At 48.8% G+C, this 20,801-nt stretch overlaps 1 protein-coding gene across 2 annotated transcripts in view; it reads left to right on the top strand.

The window, feature by feature from the left end:
• The window catches only part of OLFM2 (olfactomedin 2), a 73,130-nt gene that overhangs the window by 354 nt on the left and 51,975 nt on the right, over positions 1 to 20,801 (top strand). The window contains exon 1 of one of the 2 annotated variants that reach the window (XM_021083781.1): positions 17,114 to 17,414. The exons of the other annotated variant lie outside the window; for it this stretch is intronic. Within the exon in view, the coding sequence (XP_020939440.1) occupies positions 17,280 to 17,414 (135 nt within the window). The 5' untranslated portion in view covers positions 17,114 to 17,279. Of the gene's footprint in view, positions 1 to 17,113; positions 17,415 to 20,801 lie in introns of those variants that run through there. 2 annotated transcript variants of the gene reach the window in all.

The following is a 20,801-nucleotide window of genomic DNA, read 5'->3' as shown; positions in this document are numbered from 1 at the left end:
GGAGGGGCTGGGACGTCCACCCTGGCTCTGGGAATAAGAAGGGGAGCTTCACATCCAGCCTCAAGCTGGGATGGTTTGGGGGACAACCTGAACCCAGCTTCGGGGTTCTCAGCCTCTCGGTGACCCGGAGCTCACATCCGCCGTCTCGCACAAGCTGAGTGGGGTGGTAGTGGGGGGACTTCAGGGGGCCTTGGGTGTTGCTTATCCTTCACGCCCCCATCATGGCAGGAGGTACCCGGTTTTTACAGCCCCCCACTCCTCTCCCGCACCCCCGGTGTGGGAAAGGGGGCGGGACTCACGTGTGAGTGACTGACGGGGACGTGTGTGAGGTACTGGAGGGGTGCTGGGTAAAACGTGTGTGTGCCTTTGTCACACGGCTGGGTGTGACTGAGAGTTTTGTGTGTGGCTGTGCAGTTGTATATCCCACTGTGCGTGAGTTGGGGCGTGATGGGGAGAGGGTGTTTGTGCGTGAGGCAGTCTGTGTGTGACAGTGGGAGGCTGAGACCAGGGGGCTGATGTGACAGTGTGAGGCTTGTGAGCCTGCGACTGGAGTTGTGTGTCTGTGTGTGACTGGCAATGTGACAGCAAGTGAGGACTGTGCTAATCCCAGTGGGATTTGGGCATCTGTAGCTGTGTGTAAAGGACCGTGTGTGTCTGTGTCCTCATGGCTCTGTCCGTCTGCCCGGGTGTTGTACAAAACGTGTGTGACCAGGTGTGTGGCTGTGTGGGAGCTTTGGGTAACCGTGTGTCATTCTGTGCCCGAATTAAGTCACTCTAAAAGGGGGTGTTCGGGCAAGGGCTGTGTGTGCAAAAGTGTGTGTTGTTGCCTCCCACACTCCATTCATGCTTTCAGGAAAGTATGTCCCTCTATGGTCCCTCATCTCTTGATTAGGCTTGGGGGGCTGGCAAAAGGTAGGGGGGTCCCAGCTTTTTCAGCTATTGTGAAACCTCTTTCCTCTTCCATCTTGGGGGGGACACCCGCCCAAGTTCTCAGATCTTTAGGAGCTCAGAGGGAAACTGGAATCCAAAATAATAAAATAATAATTATAATTACAGCTAACACTTCTTAAGTGCTTATTATGTGCTGGGCCCAATTTCAGCACACAGAATGAACTAAGGCATTTAAGCCTTAGAGCTCCTACTGGTGGATGCTTGTTACCTTCATTTTACAGATGGGGAGGCCGAGGCACAGAAAAGTTAGGTAACTTGTTTAAGTACAGCCAGCTTGAGAGTGGCAGAGCTAGGTTTGAACCAAGGCAGTCCAGCTCCTTGGGTTAAATAATCCATTCCATGGGTGTAGACAGTGCCTGTGTGGACACTAGGAGGGTTTCGAGGTAGATGCTCAGAGGAAAACCTCAGAAGGTCCTGACACCTTCTCTTTCCTGGTCAAGAGAAGAAGCGAATCAGATTCTGATTCACACACCAAGTGAGATATTGGGAGGAATCGAGAGCCAATTCTACAAAGAAGAATTTCCAGGCCACAAGGAGACCTGGTGAAGTCCCCTCCTTCACTCCTCTGTTTCCCCGTCTCAGTACCCACCCATATACTGTCTGGAATGGGAAGTGTACTCAGTGCGAGCATCAGGCTACACACAATAGGTGCTCAATTGATATGTGAGCCCCAAAGAAGTAGAGACCAGAGACCAAAAGAGGCATACACTTCAGAGAATGGTGGGTAAAAATGAACCAGGAGTGAAATTGAATTTGGTGTCCAAGAAGGATCCCACTACCTGGGGATTCTCCCCCACCGCTGCTAGCCCGTGGGAAGCTCTCTTTCCTGTTCTGTCGTCAAGATTGCCAAGGTGGGTGGGAGAGTGCAGTGAGAGGTGCTATTGGATGACCCAAGAGTAAGGTGGGAGATGCTTGGGGGCGGGGATAACATGCAGATTCATGGGGCGGAGCTAAATGAGGCGCTTTGTGGGGCGGGGCTAAAGGCGGATGTGGCGGAAGCTAAACTGGGGTAATCAGCTGGCACGAGGCTGGTGGGGTCCTGCCACCGGCTTCAGTGCCTCCAGGCAGCCACCATGGGCACTACAGCTGTTGTAAACAGGTCTCTGCCCCAGCGTGCCCACCCAGCCTGGTGCCCCAGGGAAGAGAAGAGTCCGGAGGATGGATGCTCTGTCCCCTTTCCTTCCCTCCATCACTTGCCAGAATCCCCTCCTCTGTTCTTGATGGGCTCTGGGCTCCACCAGGGGTCCTTTCTAGAAACCAGTCATTTCTGCATTCAGTCAGCAGATGCGATTAAGCACTGGGGATAAGGCCATGAACCAAGTCATCAAGTCCCAGCCCTCCTGGAGTTGGAGAGGCAGACAGGAACCAAATACATACATAATACAATGTCAACAGCTAAATAAATATATAATACAATGCAAGTAGCATGAAGAATAATAAATAGGGTAAAGGGGATTAAAGAATGATGGTGGTGGTGTGGGAGACTATTTTAGAGACTGGCAGAAGGGTGTCTCTGATGTTTGAGGTGACATCTGAAGGAGGTGAGAGAGGTGTCTTCAGTATCCAGGGGAAGAGCACTCAAAGCAGGGACAGCAAGTGTCTTCATGTGGGGGCAAGCTTGGTGTGTTTGAGGAGCAGCAAGGAGGCTGGTGTGGCAGGAGGGGCCAGAGTGAAAGGGAAGCTGAGGTGAGATGAGCCCAGGGAAGCCAGGAGGGACCAGACCAAGTGGGAACTTGTGGGCTGTGGACAGGAGTTTGGATTTCACCCTGAGAACAGGGGCATAGCACCTATAGAGGAGCTGTCTCTCCATCCAGGGTCTGGAGCTACCAGAGAACTTGGCTGCTCCAAGGCCCACCATCTTCCCCTGGGATGTCCTCCTTTAGATCTACCTACAAGAGTTCCCATTGTGTCACAACAGGAACAGAAGTGTCTTGGGAACACTGGGATGTAGGTTCCATCCCTGGCCCAGCACAGCAGGTTAAGGATGTGGCGTTGCCATAGCTGTGGCTTGGATCTGAATCCTGGTGTGGGAAGTCCATATGCCATGGGGCGGCCAAAAAAGAAAAGAAAAGAAAAGAAAGAAAAAGGGAGTTCCATTGTGGTGCTGTGGGTTAAGAACCTATTTGGATCCCTGACCTCACTCAATGGGTTAAGGATCCAGCATTGCCATGGTGTGGTGTAGACTGCAGCTGCAGTTCTGATTGGAACCCTAGTCTGGGAACTTCCATATGACAGGGGTGCAGCCCTAAAAAAACCAAAAAAAAAAAAAAAAAAAAAAAGAAAAAGACCTAGTTATAGCTTCGGTCCTATCTAAGTTTGGGGCCACCTCTTTCCTAGGGTCCCCACAGAATGGGACCGGAGGAGTAGCTTAGTTTACACCACATGCCTCAGGGCCTTTGCACTTGCCGTTTCTTCTGCCTGGGGCACAGTTCCCCCAGGAAGCTGCTTAACTCCCCCTCTCTTTTTTTTTTTTTTTGTCTTTTTTTTTGTTGTTGTTGCTATTTCTTGGGCCGCTCCCGCGGCATATGGAGGTTCCCAGGCTAGGGGTTGAATCGGAGCTGTAGCCACCAGCCTATACCACAGCCACAGCGCCACCAGATCCTAGCCGCGTCTGCAACCTACACCACAGCTCACGGCAACGCCGGATCCTTAACCCACTGAGCAAGGGCAGGGACCGAACCCGCAACCTCATGGTTCCTAGTCGGATTCGTTAACCACTGCGCCACGACGGGAACTCCCCCCTCTCTCCTTTTAAACATCACCTCCTCTGAGAGGCCCACCGTGACTAGTCATCAAAAATTACCTCCCACTGCCACCTTCTGAGCTCTTAATCTGTTATTTTTTTTTATAGGCTTTTTCACTACCTTTCCAGGATTGGTTTATTCATTTATTGTGTCTCCCCCTAGAGGGACAGCTCATTGAGGTCCGGTGATCTCTGTTGCATCATTAGTGCTTACAGAAGAGTCTGGTACACAATAAGTTCTCAACAAATATCCATTTAATGAATGGACCAGTCCCCCGCCTCCTCCCACAGAGCCTCTTTCTTTCTCAAACAGTGGGACTCTTTTGCCAAGGGAGGGTTGGGGGACAACCTTCTTCTTGGGCCATTCCCTCCCATTTCAAGTCCTAGATGGACCAGGAAAAACCCATCTTCATCTGTGCCTAAAGTTCTGCCGTTATGGGGCATTCCTATATGGAATTAAGACGCTATTCCCTCAGGGCTCCTTTAGAAAATGTAAATGTCCCAGGTGTCGGGAAATAAAAGGAAATCTTGAGGACTCCCGGATAATAAGTGAATTGGACATTTCCTTCCGAGGGAACAGCGAGGTTCCGGCAGAGCCCAAGATGAAGGAGCTGGGGCGACACCTCGTGGTAGAATGAGGTTTGTGCAGAGACTGTGCGTCAGTGATTCTGGTGAGGATGTTGTGGGGAGATGCTCTCTCCTGTGTGTGTGTGTGTCAGTCAGGGTCCTGGCCAGGGTGTGAGGCAAGTGAGGCACTTTCCGTGGGAGGAAAATTGAAAGGAGGCCCCCCAACCTCAGAAACCAAGATAAATAATATTTTAATGCAATACTTTCTGCATTTTTGATTGCAAAAAAATGCAAGTTTGATTTATTGCATAACCAAAAGTAATGCATTAAATCTATGATGAGCAAAAATATCAAACTTTTAGGATCTAACTCTGCTTTTGTGTGACTCACCTCTCTCTAACCCTGGCCCTACAGGGATATATCTATAGTGTCCATGGGCGTGTGTGTGTATGTTTAGGGACCATGTTCTTGGTGTTGGCCAAGCTGGGCACAGGGACATGCCTGTGCCATAATCACATCTGTGGGTGTGTGTACACAGTGACTCTGTGTCCGTATGGGTCGATCATGTGGCATATGTGGATTTCTCATGAACCCAGCAGCTGATACTGGCCATGACTTTTTTTTTTTTGTCTTTTCTAGGGCTGCCCCCTCGGCATGTTGAGGTTACCAGGTTAGGGGTCTAATTGGAGCTGTAGCTGCTGGCCTCCACCACAGCCACAGCAACGCAGGATCTGAGCTGCGTCTGCGACCTACACCACAGCTCATGGCAACACCAGATCCTTAACCCACTGAGCAAAGCCAGGGATCGAACCCGCAACCTCATGGTTCCTATTTGGGGTCGTTAACCACTGAGCCACAACAGGAACTCCTGGCCATGACTTTGTGTCCCCAGAATTCAGTGTCAGTGCCTGGGAGGCAGTAACTTTGTGGTTCTCATTTATTTGCGTGTTCATGTATTCCTTTAGAAAGCACCCATTATGAGCCTTCTGGGTTTCAAGCCTTAGACCAGATACCAAGGCTGGGTGACCGTTTGAGCTCTCAAGGAATGGGATGGAAGATTTAACTTCTCTGAAGTTGAGCCTTGCTGTACTGGGGAGAAGGGTGTTGTAACAGAGGCAGGAGACTTTTTTCCCATCTGGGGGGACCTCTTGTTCCAGCACACTGACATATCTTCAGCCCTAACGTGGAAGTCTGGTCTGTCTCCCAACCTCATCCATAAAGAGTTCAGCCAAAAATCAAGGAGAAACCAGAAGGGGCAGAGAGAAGTCAGAATAGGTTTCACGAAGTCTGAGTGCAGAAACTTACTTGCGCTGCTTCTGGGAGCCCCAGGATATTCTCAGTGCCTGTTTACTCTTACTTTACACACAGTTCTAACAATCCTGGGCAGCTAGCATCTAAGCCCTGCTTAGCAGATGAGAAGACAGGGAGCCACAGCATGGAAAGAAAGAAACCAAGAGGCAAAGACAGTGGAAGCCATTGAATGAAGTGGCAAATAACATCTCCCCTTTTCTGGTGCTGAGAGAATCCTGGTTGTTCGCAAGAAAAATACACACTGAGCACACTATGAGCCAGATTCTTTTAAGTCTTCATTTCTTAAGGCACTGGGAATGTGGAGGGGTGTGACACAGCCCGCTGTGGAATGATTCTCAGGGCCAAGTAAAGGTGTGTGTGTGTGTTTATATAAAAGGATTTTTTAAATTGTGGAGGAGTTCCCACTGTGGCTCAGCAGTTTAAGGACCCAATGTTGTCTCTGTGAGGATGCGGGTTCAGTCCCTGACCTCACCCAGTGGCTTGGGGATCTGGTGTTGCCACAAGCTGCAGCATAGGTCACAGATGCAGCTTGGATCCCACATTGCTGTGGTTGTGGCATAGGCTGGCAACTGCAGCTCCAATTTGACCCCTGGCCCTGGAACTTCCATATGTGGCAGATGTGGCAGGCGCAGCCATAAAACAAAAAATGTGGCAAAATATGCATAAAATTTACCACCTTAACCATTTTTAAGTGTACAGTTCAATAGTGTTGAGTACCTTTACCTTGCTGTGCAACCATCATCTCCCTCCATCTCCAGAACACTTTTCATCTCACAAAACTGATTCTGTCCATTAAACAAACTCCTATCTCCTCTTCCCCAGCCCCTGGCAACCGTCCCTCTACTTTCTGTCTCTAGGAATTTGACTTCTCCAGAGACTTCCTATAACGTAGAATCATACAATATTTGTCTTTTTGTGTCTGGCTTATTTCACTGAGCATCATGTCCTCAGGGTTCATTCATGTGGTAGGGTGTCAGAAGTCCGTACTGTTTCATTGTGTGGATGGAACACATTTTGCTTATCTATTTATCCTTCGGTAGACACTTTAGGTTGTTTCCACCTTTGGCTGTTGTAATAACGCTGCTATGAACACGGATGTGAAAAGATATGTTGGGAAGATCTTGCTTCTAACACCGGGGTATACCTGGAAGTGGGTCTGCTGGACCATAAGATAATAACATATTTAACTTCCTGAGGAATTGCCATACTCTTTTACAGAGTGGCTGTACCATTTTTTCATGCCCACCAACAATGCACAAGCGTTTCGGTTTCTCCACAGCTTCACAAACACTTGTTATTATTTGACTTTGATTGTAATGCTGTCTAAGGGGTGTGAGGCGGCTCTCCGTTGTGGCTTTGATTTGCACTTGATTAAGAGTTAGTGATATTGGGGAGTTCCCTCATGGTACAGCGGGTTAAGAATCTGGCGTGGTCACTGCAGCAGTTCGAGTCACTGCTATAGCATGGATTCGATCCCTGGCCTGGGAACTTCCACATGCCACAGGTGCGGAAAAAAAAAAAAAATTAGTGATGTTGGGCATCTTTTCATGTGTCTTTTGGCCTTTTCTTTGGAGAAATGTGTCTAGTCACGTCCTTTGTTCATTTTCAAATTGGGATGTTGGCTTTCTTGTTGTTTAAATAGAAGGTTTGACAGCCAGGAATGAGATATGGTTGGATTTGTGTGAAGGAGAGGTCCTCTGCCTGTAACTTGGGAGACAGACTGGAGCGGGGAGAGTCAAGGTGTGAAGATGGAATTATTTCAGGGGCTGACAAGGCCTGAGGCAAATTGGTGGTGGCCAGAGGCACAGCAGGACTGACATTTGTGGGGGGTGGGGGCAGGCCAGGGGGATGTGCCTCTCATTGTCTGAGGTCCAAGGTCCTCAACCAGGCCTGCCATCTCAGTCAAAATCTCCTCCTGGAATTCTGAACCAGGCAGGAAAGCAGAGACAGAGGAGAGAGAATTCCAGAGAGAAAATGCTTCAGCATCGTTTCCAAACACGTGCTGTAATCAAGCAAGACACTAAAAGCAGGCACAGGCTAGAAGATGAACACCATTTGTGTTCTGAGGGGTGCAAGGCTGTGTATGTGTGGACATAAATTCATGCCTTTTGTCTGTGCGAACGAAATACCATGGGAACCAAGATGGCTGCACTGATGGAGGCCACTTGGCTTCTTGCAAAGGACACTGAGTTCTGTTTGGCTTATGTTTTCTAGCTTTTCTACGGGAAAGTCTATCATTTTTACCCTCTGGATGTCAAACAGAAATGGAACTTATGTTTCATACTTGATACTTTGATTCATATTTTTTAGTTAACTTCCTTCTTGACATAAAGCATAGCTACAAGGAAGTATGCAAATCATAAAGGTGCTGCTGGATAAATTGTCTTGAGATGACATATTACCAGAGCCAGGTGAGGACACAGAACATTGCAAAAATCCAGAAGCGCCCTCATGCTCCTTCTAGATGCCCCACCCCCCACCCCAGTATCTGCTTAGCTGATGGCTCTCACTATGCACTGGTTCAACCTGCTTTTTAACTTCACGAAGTCATTAAATATGTAGTTTGGGGTGCCCAGCTTCTTTTGCTCAACATAAGGTTTGAACATTTCCTCCATACTGTTGTTTTGTGATAGATTGCTTGTTTTTGTTGTTGTATGGTGTCTCATTGTGTGTATACATTGTGATATATCCATCCTACTGTTTCTCAGCATTTGTTTGGGGAAGTTTGTGGCTGACGCAAACAGTACTGAAACAAACACTCTGACGTGTCTCTAGTGAATGCTTGTTAGACTTTCTGTTGGGTATATATGTACAGGAATGCTCTTGATTCTCAGTAGTTATGTCCTCTAAAGACCCTGTGGGAGTTCCTGTTGTGGCTCAGTGGTAACGAACCTGACTAGTATCCATAAGGATGCGGGTTTGATCCCTGGCCTCGCTGAGTGGGTTGAGGATCCAGCGTGGCCGTGAGCTGTGGTGTAGGTTGCAGACATTGCTTGGATCCTGTGTTGCTGTGGCTCTGGCTGTGGCATAGGCTGGCAGCTGTAGACTCAATTCAGCCCCTAGCCTGGGAACTTGTGTATACCCCAGGTAAGACCCTAAAAAGCAAAAAAAAAAAAAAAGATCCTGTGAATACTGAATCATTGTGGGCTTAGATTCCTTCAAGCCTCTAGTCACAATGTTTTTGTTGCCCAAATAGTATGCAACCTCCTTTTGTGAGTGTTTGTGTTTAAAAACACCATGTTTAATACACATCGTTGGTATCAAATTCTCAGCCAAAGGCACTATAATTTATACTGGAATGAAGCTTATCGATGAGTCATATTTTCTCTGGAAGACACGTCACAGCCTTCTTGAGCCTGGAACACTAGACAGCACTTGGCACTGTGCATGGGGCCACTTAAAATAGCGAAATTCCCAACAAAAAGCAGAAGAATGTGGAAATTTTGGCACCAAGTAGGCTGTGAAAAGACATGTGCTTACAGTTATACGAGCTGCCGAAAGAAGGCAGAGCATGGTTGTGTTCAGTTTCTTCTGGGAACCTGTGCATCAGTAACTCAATTTTTTGCTGCTCTGTGAAAGTCCACGAATGACCACAAAAGCCCCACAAGTATTGATTTTTGGGGTTACAAATAGATTGTAGGGAGTAGGAAAGTTTGACAATATGGAACCCACACATAATGGGACTCCAGTGTATATGTCTAGGGATAGAATTGCTGAGTTGTGGGGAGGAATATGTTGAACTTTAGGAGAGACTGTTGAACAGGCTTCAAAAGTTCCAACGACTTCAAAAAGTTCATCAGCTTACTCTCCCACCAGTGGCATCTGAGCGTTCCAGTTGCTCCACATCATCACCAACACTGGGTCTTTCTCTTTCACTTAGACATTCTGATGGGTGTAGAGTTCCTGGTGACTAATCATACTTAAATATATTTTCACATATTAATTGACCGCTGGAATATCTCCTTTTGTGAAATGCCTGCTCAAGTCTTTTGCTCATTTCTCTACTAGGCTGTGTGCCTTTTTTGTATTAATTTTTTTTTTTTTTTTTTTTTTTTGGTCTTTGTGCCATTTCTTGGGCCACTCCTGCGGCATATGGAGGTTCCCAGGCTAGGGGTTGAATTGGAGCTATAGCCGCTGGCCTATACAGCAATGCCAGATCCGAGCTGTTTCTGTGAAGTATACCACAGCTCACAGCAATGCCAGATCCTTAACCCACTGAGCGAGGCCAGGGATCAAACCTGCGGCCTCATGGATGCTAGTTAGGTTTGTTTCTGCTGAGCCATGATGGGAACTCCCAATGATCAGTAGAATTTCTTAATTTGAGTGTAGTTCAAATAATAACTTTTTTCTAGGAGTTCCCAGGAGGACTTGGCTTGCTCAGTGGGTTAAGGATCTGGTGTTGCCATGAGCTGTGGTGTATGTCTCAGATGTAGCTCGGATCTGGTATTGCTGTATCTGTGGCATAGGCTGGCAGCTACAGCTCTGATTCCACCCCTAGCCTGGGAACTTCCATATGCCACAGGTGCAGTCCTAAAAAATAAAATAAATGAATAAATGATAATTTTTTGCTTCAAGGTTAGTACTTGTTAGTGGGCTGTTTTAGAAATCTTTGCTTACCCCAGAGTAATGAAGATATTCAGTTTACTTCTAAAAGATTTATTGTTTATGTCACATTTTTTTTTATCTTTTTAGGGTTGCACCAGCAGCATATGGAGGTTCCCAGGCTAGGAGTCGAATCGGAGCTGTAGCCCCGGGATCCTTAACCCGCTGATCGAGGCCAGGAATTCAACCCTCATCCTCATGGATGCTAGTCGGGTTCATTAACCACTGAGCCACGACTGGAACTCCCTTATCTCACATTTAGAGGTACAACCTACCTGGATTTGATTTTTGCATGTGACGTGATATTTTTGCATATCAGCATTTATTCTTTCCCCTTTGAATAGGTCCAGCTGACCCAGAAATGTAGAGACTCTGGAACCTGATTGTCTGGGATAGAATCCTGGAGACCTTGGAAAAGTTTTTAGCATCTCTGTGCCACTATTTCCTGGAGTTGTACTGTAAATCAACTATACCTTAATTTAAAAGAAAAACTCTAAAAAAAAAAAAAAAAAGGAGTTGTAATCCTCTCTACCTCACAGTGGTATTCTGAGGGTTAAATGGCTTATTTTATGCTCATCGCTGCAAATGGAGCCCGGCTCCTGATAAGTACTCAATAAGCCTTGGCAATTACTGTTGTTTTTGACAGTTATGAACTATTTCCCTTCTGATAATTTTCAAGTCAGGGGAGATGATTTCCTTCCTTGGCTCCTGGTCTTCAGTGCATTCAGATGGAATACCATAGACTAGGTGGGTTCTAAACAACAGAAATCTATTTCTTACCATTCTGGAGGTGGAGTCGTTCAGGACCAAGGGGCTGGCAGATTTGGTGTCTGGCGAGGACCAGTGTCTTGGTGTCTTGATATGGTGTCTTCATCTTGGCATCTTTCATTTCATATAGTGGAAGGGAGAGACAACTCTCTGGGGTCTTTTTTTTTTTTTTTGTCTTTTTGACTTTTCTAGGGCCGCATCCTCGGCATATGGAGGTTCCCAGGCTAGGGGTCTAATCGGAGCTGTAGCTGCCAGCCTACGCCACAGCCACAGCAATGTGGGATCCGAGCTGCATCTGCAACCTACACCACAGCTCACAGCAACGCCAGATCCTTAACCCACTGAGCAAGGCCAGGGATCAAACCCACAACCTCATGGTTCCTAGTCAGATTCGTTAACCACTGCGCCACGATGGGAACTCCTCTCTGGGGTCTTTATAAGGACACCAATCCCATACATGAGGGCTCCACTGTCATGTTGTAATCACCTCCCAAAGACCTCATCTCTAAATACTGTCATACTGGGGATTAGGTTTCAACATAAGATTTTAGGGGGATACAAATATTCAATCTATAGCATTGCCCAACAGGATGCTTAGAGGTATGATGGCAACAGTGAGGAAGAGATACTTTCTGGACATATTTCTACATCAGTTTCACCTGGTAGTGGTGATAGGTTTTTTTTTTTGTTTGTTTTAATGGCCACACCCACAGCAGATCAAGTTCCCAGGCCAGGAATCTGATCTGAGCTGCAGGTGGGACCTACACCACAGCTATGGCTGCAGCAACACTAGATCCTTTAACCCACTCTGTGGGGCGGTGGATCAAACCTTCGTCCTGACGCTGCAGAGATGCTGTTGCACCTTGGCAGGAACTCCGGCAGTGGTGATGGTTTGAATGGAGGAACAGGGAAAGAAAAGGAAGGTAAGGGGGACACAATCTGTAGTTTCTATTTCTGGGTACATCTGGGCCAGGAGCAGGATGAAGCAGGCAAGGAATCTAGGGTGCAAAATTTAAGGGAGAACTCTTTCTCATGTCAGTGCAATTGCAGGGCTTCTTGGGGGAAGAAGTTTGCAGGGAAAGTTTAGGGATGCTTCCTGCTCTTAACAGTTTTATTGAGGTATAGTTTATACACCATTAAATCCACCTGTTTAAGTATTCAACTCAATGACTTTTAGTAAATTTGCAGAGTTGTGCAAACAGCACCACAAATCAGTTTTTGTTGTTGTTGTTTTGTTTGGTTTTTTTTTTTTTTTTGTTTTTTTGGGGGGAGGGTTTTGTTTAGGGCTGCACTGGAGGCATATGGAAGTTCCTGGGCTAGTGGTTGAATTGAAGCTACAGCTGCTGGCCACAGCCATAGCAGCTAGGGATCTGAGCCTCGTCTGTAACCTACACTGCAGCTCACAGCAATGCCGGATCCTTAACCCACTGAGTGAGGCCAGGATTGAACCCGATAATGGTCGTGTTTGTTACTGCTGAGCCACAGTGGGAACTCCCTCCCTAAACCAGTTTTAGGACATTTCCCATCACTCGCAAAAGATCCCTCATACCCATTTGCTGTCCACTTCAACCTTCATCCCTAATTCTAGGCAATCGTTAATCTAATTTATATCTCTATATTTGCTTTTTCAAGACATTTTGTGTAAACAAAATCATACCAGCATGTGGCCTTTTGTGTCTAGCTTCTTTCACTTAGCAAAATATTCTTGAGGTTCATCCATGTTGTAGCATACATCAGTAGTTTGTTCTTCTTTATTTGTTTACTCTTTTGTTTGTTTGTTCTGACTGTGGGTGTGCAGTAGCTTGATGTGAGATCTCAGTTCCCAGACCAGGGACTGAACCTGGGCCACAGCAGTGAAAGCACTAAATCCTAACCGCTAGACCACTAGGGAACTCCCAATTCCTTTTTGTTGTTGAATGACATTCTATTGAATGGATGTGCCACAGTTTGTTTATCCATTCACCAGTTGATGAGCATAAAAAGTGTTTCAATCATTATGAAAAATGATGTTATGAATATTCATATATAAGTCTTTCTATGGACATTTTGCTTTCATTTCTCTTGGGTAGATGGAATTTTGGGGTCTTCCGGTAGGTTTCTGTTTAACATTTTAAGAAACTGCTAAATTGTTTCGCAAAGTAGTTGTAGCATTTTGTATTCCCACTAGCAAGAGGTTTCCCATTTCTCCACATCACCAATCCTTTTTTTTTTTCTTTTTAGGGCTGAACCCAAGGCATGTGGAAGTTCCCAGGCTAGGGGTCGAATCAGAGCTACAGCCACAGCAACGCAGGATCTGAGCCATGTGTGTGACCTACACCACAGCTCATAGCACTGAGCAAGGCCAGGATTGTACCCGCGTCCTCATGGATGCTAGTAGGTTTCATTTCTGCTGTGCCACAGTGGGAATTCCCTGCCTGTCTTTTTTATTGAAGTTGTTCTGGTGGATGTCCTGTGTGATTAATCCTGTGATACACAGAAGTAGAGATATCCAAGACGCAGATGGGCATAGGGGTTTGAGCTCTAGGTGGAGCTCTGAGCTGTAGGAATACCTTTGGGAGAGCCAGCTGAAGATTCATTTAGTCAATCAACAATTTCTTGAGCATCTACTGCATGCCAGTCACTGTTCTAAGCCTTAGGGGAGTTCCCATCATGGCTCAGTGGTTAACGAATCCGACTAGGAACCATGAGGTTGCGGGTTCGATTCCTGGCCTTGCTCAGTGGGTTAAGGATCTGGCATTGCTGTGAGCTGTGGCGTAGGTTGCAGACGCAGCTCGGATCCCACGTTGCTGTGTCTCTGGCGTAGGCCAGTGGCTACAGCTCTGATTCGACCCCTAGCCTGGGAACCTCCATATGCCGTGGGAGCGGCCCAAGAAATGGCAAAAAGACCAAAAAAAAAAAGGCCTTAGGGATGCCTCTGGAAAAAAAACAGACATGTAGGAGCTTTCGCGAAGTTGAAAGTCTAGTGGCAGAGATGGATCATAAACAAATAAAAGTACAATCTAATGTCACATAGTGATAAGTAGTTTCCAAAAAACAAGTAGAGCAGAGTAAGGGCCAGAGAGAGGTAGGGGCTGCTACTGTAGATGAGGTGGCTAGGGGAGATCTTTCAGGAAAGCAAACAGTGGCCAGATCACTCATAGGGAATCAAGGAAACAGGGAAACAAAACCACCCTAGGTGTTTCAAAGAGAGCAAAATTAATACAGAAGACTGGTTAAGTGCAAGATGGAAGAGTTGAGAAGCCAAACTTATGGGATGATCAGAGAATCCAGGAATAAACCACAGCACAAAGCACCTGGAGGGACATAATGAAAGAGTGGAGTGATGAGGAAGGGACTTTTGTGTGGGGACTGGGATCTTGGGTTCATGGAGGAGGTACAGCCACTGTCAGAACACACTCTCCACCCTCAGCAGAGAAAGGAGAAATATCCTGCCCTCTCCATTCCTCCCCACCGCCAATCTCCCTCCAGTGCCTCTCATTGGGTGAGACTAACAGGAAGCCAGTGTGCTAGGGAAACTGGGAAATGTAGTTTTCTGGAGAAGGGGAGGGCATGACTCTGACCTCCACAATGATAGAGCAGAAATACAAATGAAGTAAAGGAACAAACTGCATGTGTATCTGTGGTAAGAGTGCTCTGGGTAGAACAGCGAGCAAGTGCAAAGGTCCTGAGGTGGGAGTGTGCCAAATGGAACCAAAACCCTGGGAGTGAGTGTGATGGATGGTCTAGGCACAGTAAATGGAATGACAGGGGCTAGGGACCTAGGGCAAAGCCCTGGGAGACGTTTCGGGAGGAGGCAGGAGACAGTGATCGTTAAGCTGTGGTGTCAAGGGACAAATGATTTTCAAGGGGGGAACAATCCATGAAGACTTATCTGTGAGAGAACTCTGGTGAAGCTACCAGACCCACAAGTTGTAAGATCATTCACTGGTGTCTTTAGTGAGAGGACTTTTGGAAGCATATAGGAGATAGGGGGCAAGGAAGCAGAGACAGCAAGTGCAGATGTACGTTTGGCTAGGAGAGGCTAAGGCAGTTTCCTACATCACCAATGGTGAGAAAGGGAGAGAGTATCACTGGGTTCCAAACTCTAAACCAGGAGGGCTTGGAGCCCAGTGGTTTTGGGGTCTGAAATCAGACGCACCTAGATTCAAATCCTGGGCTCCTCCTTATCTGCTGGGTCACCTTGAGCTGGTGCCCTCTTTTTTTTTCTGAGCCCAGCTTTCTGGCTTGTAAATAGGGAAGTTGCTGTGCTTTTCATGGGAGGTTGCATCCAGTACTCAGCAAGTGTATTACAAAGTGTTCAGCACTCATAAATGCAAGCTGTAGTACAAGTAGTCAGAGAAACATCTCATTTTTAAAAGCTTGTTATCAGTTGCAAATAATAACAACGTCAGCTACTATTTATGAAACACCATGTTCCAGACATCCAGGCAAAGTGCTTTACAAGCACCATCTCTCTGCAGTCTGCCCCAGCTCACTCTAATCTAACAACACTGGCCTCCTTCCCATTCCTTGAACACTTATGCTCCTGCCCCAGGGCCTTTGCACTTGCTGTTCTTGGTGCCTGGAACTCTTCCTTCAGATACCGAAATGGATCCCTCCCTCACCTTCTTCAAGTCTCTGCTCAAATGTTACTTTCCCCAAACACCTAGATTAAAGTTTACTCCCCTACCTGGTCATATGCCCCTTTGTCCCCATATCCGACTTATTTTTACTCCTCCCTCCCACCCCCACTTGTGGCCTGTCTCATCCCATAGAATGTTCATCTCCACAAAGGCAGGCATATTTGGTCTATTGTTCACAGTGGCTGGAACATAGTAGATGCTCAATACATCTTTCATTTGATTCTCAGGACACGCGAGCCCTTAACAAATATGAGGTCAGTGGGTTCTTACAACCACCCACTTTGCAGATGAGGAAACTGAGGCAAAGAGGTTACACTGGGTCAGAACCCGCCTCTCAGTGTTAAGCTTAGAAAAAAAGGATAGTTCAAGACCCCCACCGCCAGCGCCTCTCCCGAGGCGAGCCATCGGTGAGCGGCCACGGCCCTGGAAAGACCTGAGTCATCGCCGCCTCCAGACGGCGGCGGCCGCGGGCTGAGGGCGACGGCGGCGGCGGCGGCGGCGGCCGCGGCGGTAGCGCGAGGTGATGCGGGGACGCCAGGAGGGGGCGTGAGTGCAGGGAAAACAGAGGAAATTAAAACCCGCCGGGCGCTCCTCCTGGCGGCCTCGCCGCCCCCGCGGCCGGCTGGTGCGTGGGTGGAAAGTGGGGGGCACTGCACACCCCGCCTCCTTCGAAGGGGCGGGCCCCGGAGTTAGTCCCCCGGCCCTGGAGGAAGATCCGAAGTGTCTGTTCCCCGCCCCACCCCAAGTTCAAGTTGTGATTGGCGTCCTCCTGGGACTGGTCGCCTAAAGGCTAGGCTCCTGCCTCAGCCGTCAGGGGTTTTAATTCCGCCCCTTGGAGTCATGGGGGTCCTCCTGCTGCAGAAGTGACCCCATTCCTGAACCTTCGTCCAAGTAATCGCATCTGTAGGTTTTGGACCCGTCACTCTGGGCTTCCTTCCTCCCGAAACATCCGGTTCCCAGAGTAGTCCTGGAACCGGGGAAGCCCCTTCCCCAAGGAGAGGGAGACCCCTTGGCGGTTGGATTCAAGGGAGCGCAACCAGAGGCTCCCAAGCCTGTTCTCCAGGGTTTTAGGGAGCCGGGGGTTCGTTATCCTAACAGTAGGTGGCTGGAGACTTGCGACTCCGACCCCCTGCCAGTTTTGGGTACTCGGAATGAGGCGGCTGCCTATTTAAACGCAGTTCGAATGCCCGGGACTCTGAGAGGGGTTATGCACTGAGGGTGGCCCGGGAATACCTCGAGGAGGGAGGAGGGGGACCCGGGGGCGGGAACACCGCTGGGGGCGGGGCTGGGAATGCCGCGGCGGCGGGGGTGGGGCAGGTGGGGAATACCGCCCGAGGGGGCACTGATCCGGTGGGGCTGTCACGGGCAGGGGGTGCGGCAAGGCGGAGGGAGGGGCGTAGGGGCAGTCTGGGTGCCCCACGCCCCACGCCGGGCTCTGGGCCGGAGCCGTGACGTCACGGCGGCTGGAAGTGCCCGGCGCGGAGGCGCGGGAGGGGGTGGGGGGGGCCGAGGCGGCGCTTTATAAGCGGAGCCCGCCGGGCGCGCGGAGCCGCAGCCCGCGTCCCCGAGCCCCCCGGCCGGCCCGGCCCCGGCCCCGGCCCCCCGGCTAGCACTTGCGCCCCCTGGGCAGCTGGGTGGCGAGGGACCGAGCGCCAGGCGGCGGGCCGGAGAAGGGACGCGCGGCGGGCGGCCGCGGGGCATGAGGCAGGGGCGCGATGTCGGTGCCGCTGCTCAAGATCGGGGCCGTGCTGAGCACCATGGCCATGGTCACCAACTGGATGTCGCAGACGCTGCCTTCGCTCGTGGGGCTCAACGGCACCGTGTCCCGCGCGGGCGCCTCCGAGAAAATCGTGAGTGGCCGCCGCGCTGGGGGCGCTCCCGGGGGGCGTGGTGCCTGCGCCGCCGCCGCCGCCGCCGCAGCCCCCGGGGGCCCCCGCCCCCCAGCTTCCCCGCGCAGCGAGCCTGGGGGCACCCTCCCAGGGCTAGGGGCTGAACGCGGAGGCGGAGGAGCTCTGGGACCCCCAGCCACCTCCGCGCGGTTTATTATTATTATTTCTTATTAGCGTGCAGTGTCCGAGTGGCAACAATGTGCCAGGCTCGCCCCAGGCCGGGGCTGAGGCGGCAAGGGCTGCGGAATTGAGCCTGGTCCCGGTTGAGCTGGGAGAAGCCAGGGGGTAGATTAGGGGTGGTAGTTGGAGGAACCCTGCCCCTGAATGGGAATCTCCGGGTCTCCTAGGGTCTCTACCTTAGGATCTCTCCCTGTTTGTGTCTCGTTGTCTCTGAGTTGTCCTGTGTCTGTCTTTCAGTCTGTTTCTCTCTCGCTCTCATTTCTCTCTGTCTCTGTCTCTTCCTGTCTCTCTGTCTCTATGTGTGTCTCTCTCTATTCTCTTTCCTCTGGTTTGCTTCTCTGTTTCTCTCTGTGTCTCTGTCTCTGTTGTGCTGCCTGTGACTTGGTATCTCTTTTTGTCTGTCTCCCCTTTTCTCTCCACTGCACAGCCCCCCACCCCCATCATCTCTCTCATTACCTGCCTCACCATGTGCTGAATATTTATTCCCATAACTGGCCCTCTGTAAGAGGCCGTCGGGGGTCTCAGACTGGGGCAGGGATAGGGGCAGGGGCTCATGCTGCCCCCAGAAACTCTAAGGTTGCCCCCTCCCCATCCCATCCCATCCTCATCTTTTACCTTCATCCTCCAGCTTCCCTAGCCACAGTTTGGCTGGAGGTTGGGAGGGGGCAGGATATGTGTGTGCAGGCTGACTCCCTCGGGGTTAATAATTGTGGTCCTGGTGTCCTGGGGAGAGGGTAGGAAAGAGCCTCCACTGCAAACTTCCCTCAGCCTCCTCCAGATATGCCCCTTCCCTCCCTTCCCCTCTTCAACCTGGGTTTTGGAACTCATGGAGTCCCAGTCATGAAGCTGGGATTCATGGAGCTCCTTCTCTTGCTTGATGTTCCCCCAACTTCATCAGCTCCCCTGTTCAGCCTCCAGCAGCCATCACATTGAAAGGAAAGAGGTTTTTGCTCCCAAGGGTTGCAGGCAAGTGGAGAGGGGGGTGCCATGCCCTGTGCTGAGGCTTTGTCCAACTCCTGGAAGGAACTGTCATTGAGCTTGGCACAGGTGAGGGCTTTCAGTCTAAATTCTCAGGATTGAAGCCAGTGTGTGAAACAGTGTCTTTCTGTGTGTCTGTCACATCAAGTGACAGTTGAGTATGTTCTGGTGTGTCTATCTGTGCAAGGGTTTTTCTGTGTTTGTATGGGTGTGTGTGTGTGTGTGTGTAAGTGGTGTGAGAAAGTTTATGTGTTTTATCAACATGAGAGCCCAAGTGTGTTTGTCTGTATATGAGGGTATATCCCAGAATGAGTGTGGGTGTGTCCCTGAGTACTCATTGTGTTTGGTGTAGATGTATCTAAGTGTGTGTTTGCAGTTGTATGTCCCTGACTATGGCTTTTCACATGTGTAATTTGCATGTGTGTAATTGCATGTGTGCATGAGTCTGAGCTGGACTTCTTCCTGTTGTCTTCTGAGGAGTGAGAGACGTGGTGTTTCATTGAAATCAGAAGCTAGATTCTCCTTTCCTACCATCTAAAAAGTGTGTCACTGTAAATGTGTGCATGTATTATGTACAGCATATGGTGTGTAAATGAGAGCATATATGTCTGGGGAATATGCACATAAGTGTGTAAGAGCATGTCTCTTTTTGGTTTTGGATGCATCTGTATCTGTGCAAATATGTACATGTACATGTTTTTGTGCATATAAATGTGGGCATGTATGTCTTCATTGGGTTTTTTGGTATATCTCTAGAAATGTGTGCATGCATGTTCAAGTGTATCTGTGAATGATGTGTGTGCCTGTGGGTGGATTCCTGTGTGTATCATGATTTTTCTGTTAAGTATGGGTGTATGTGTAAACCCAAACTGACCTGGTCTCTATTCTAACCCATCTGTAGATAACAGGATCTTGATCTAATGCTTATATGAAAGCACCTCCCGAAAGCTAATACTTCTCCCATTCTGATCCCCACCCCATCCCTCAGTCTCACTGAGCCTTGCCAGAAGAGCTCTATGGAGTGAGATGCCAAGAAAATTAGGGTAGGACCTAGAAGGGGACTGTGACATGAGGGTGCTCTAGAAAGGGTCTTGGGAATCTGTTAGACATTGGTTGAAATCCAGACCTGTTCTCAACTTGCTCTATGACTTGCACTTGACCCTGGACCAGTGACATCACCACTCTATGCTGTGGTTTCCTCATCTACAAAAAGAGAATGATAATTCCTACCTTACAGAACTATTGCCTGTAACAGAGGTCTACTATCCAGCTCCTCATCCAGCCATCCATCTTTCCATCTATCTCTCTAACCACCCATCTTTACACTCATCCTTTCACCCTCCATCCACCTCTCCATCCACCCATCCATCCACTCACCCATTTATCCATCCAACCATCCATCTACCTGCCTGTTCATCTCTTCATCCTTCCATCCACCTTTCCATCCACCCATTATCTGTCATCTGTATCTCCATTGGTTTTTCCATGCATCCATCCTTCCATCCACCCATCTCTCTACCCACCCATCCATTTTGTTTATTCAGCAGAATTGCCAAGTGCCTCCTCTATGTCAAGTATATGTGTATATATGCTTGAAAGTCTCAGCTCAGTGCCTGGTGTGGTAGATGCTCAGTTAGTGACAGGTCTCTGAGCCAGATTTTGAATTCTGATCCTTGTGATTTACTAGTAGTACGATCTTGAGGAAATTATTTAATCTCTCTAAGATCCAATATCCTCATGAGTCAAGAAGAGTCCAGAGTCCCATTAAACCGTAGGATCCATGGGACATCTGTATTTTACTCACTGTTGAACCCTAAGACCTGATGCAGAGTAGGCATACAATAAATATTTGTCAAGTGGCTGAATAAACAATCACATCTTCATAAGATTCATGGCGTCTACCTTCAAATGGAAACAAATGGCTTGTGCGTAGTAGGTGTTCAGTGAAGAGGTTGCTTTGTTTGACATTGTAGCCAAGCGCATAATAGGCATAGAATAAATATTTGTCAAATACCTGAATGAATAATCTATCTTCCTAAGGACTGGGGAGAACAAATGGAAGTGAGTAGGCACAGAGCAGGTGCCCAGAAAGGAGGAGTTATAAGAAGGTACAGAGCACCAATATGGGTAAACTGGGGGTTCAGGAACCCAGGTAGTGAGAATTCCCAGTCATGAGGCAGACAGTTAGAT

Source organism: Sus scrofa, chromosome 2, assembly GCF_000003025.6.
Source record: "Sus scrofa isolate TJ Tabasco breed Duroc chromosome 2, Sscrofa11.1, whole genome shotgun sequence".
NCBI lineage: Eukaryota > Metazoa > Chordata > Mammalia > Artiodactyla > Suidae > Sus > Sus scrofa.
The sequence above is the reverse complement of the archived record's forward strand: the minus strand, read 5'-3'. Positions and strand labels throughout refer to the sequence as shown.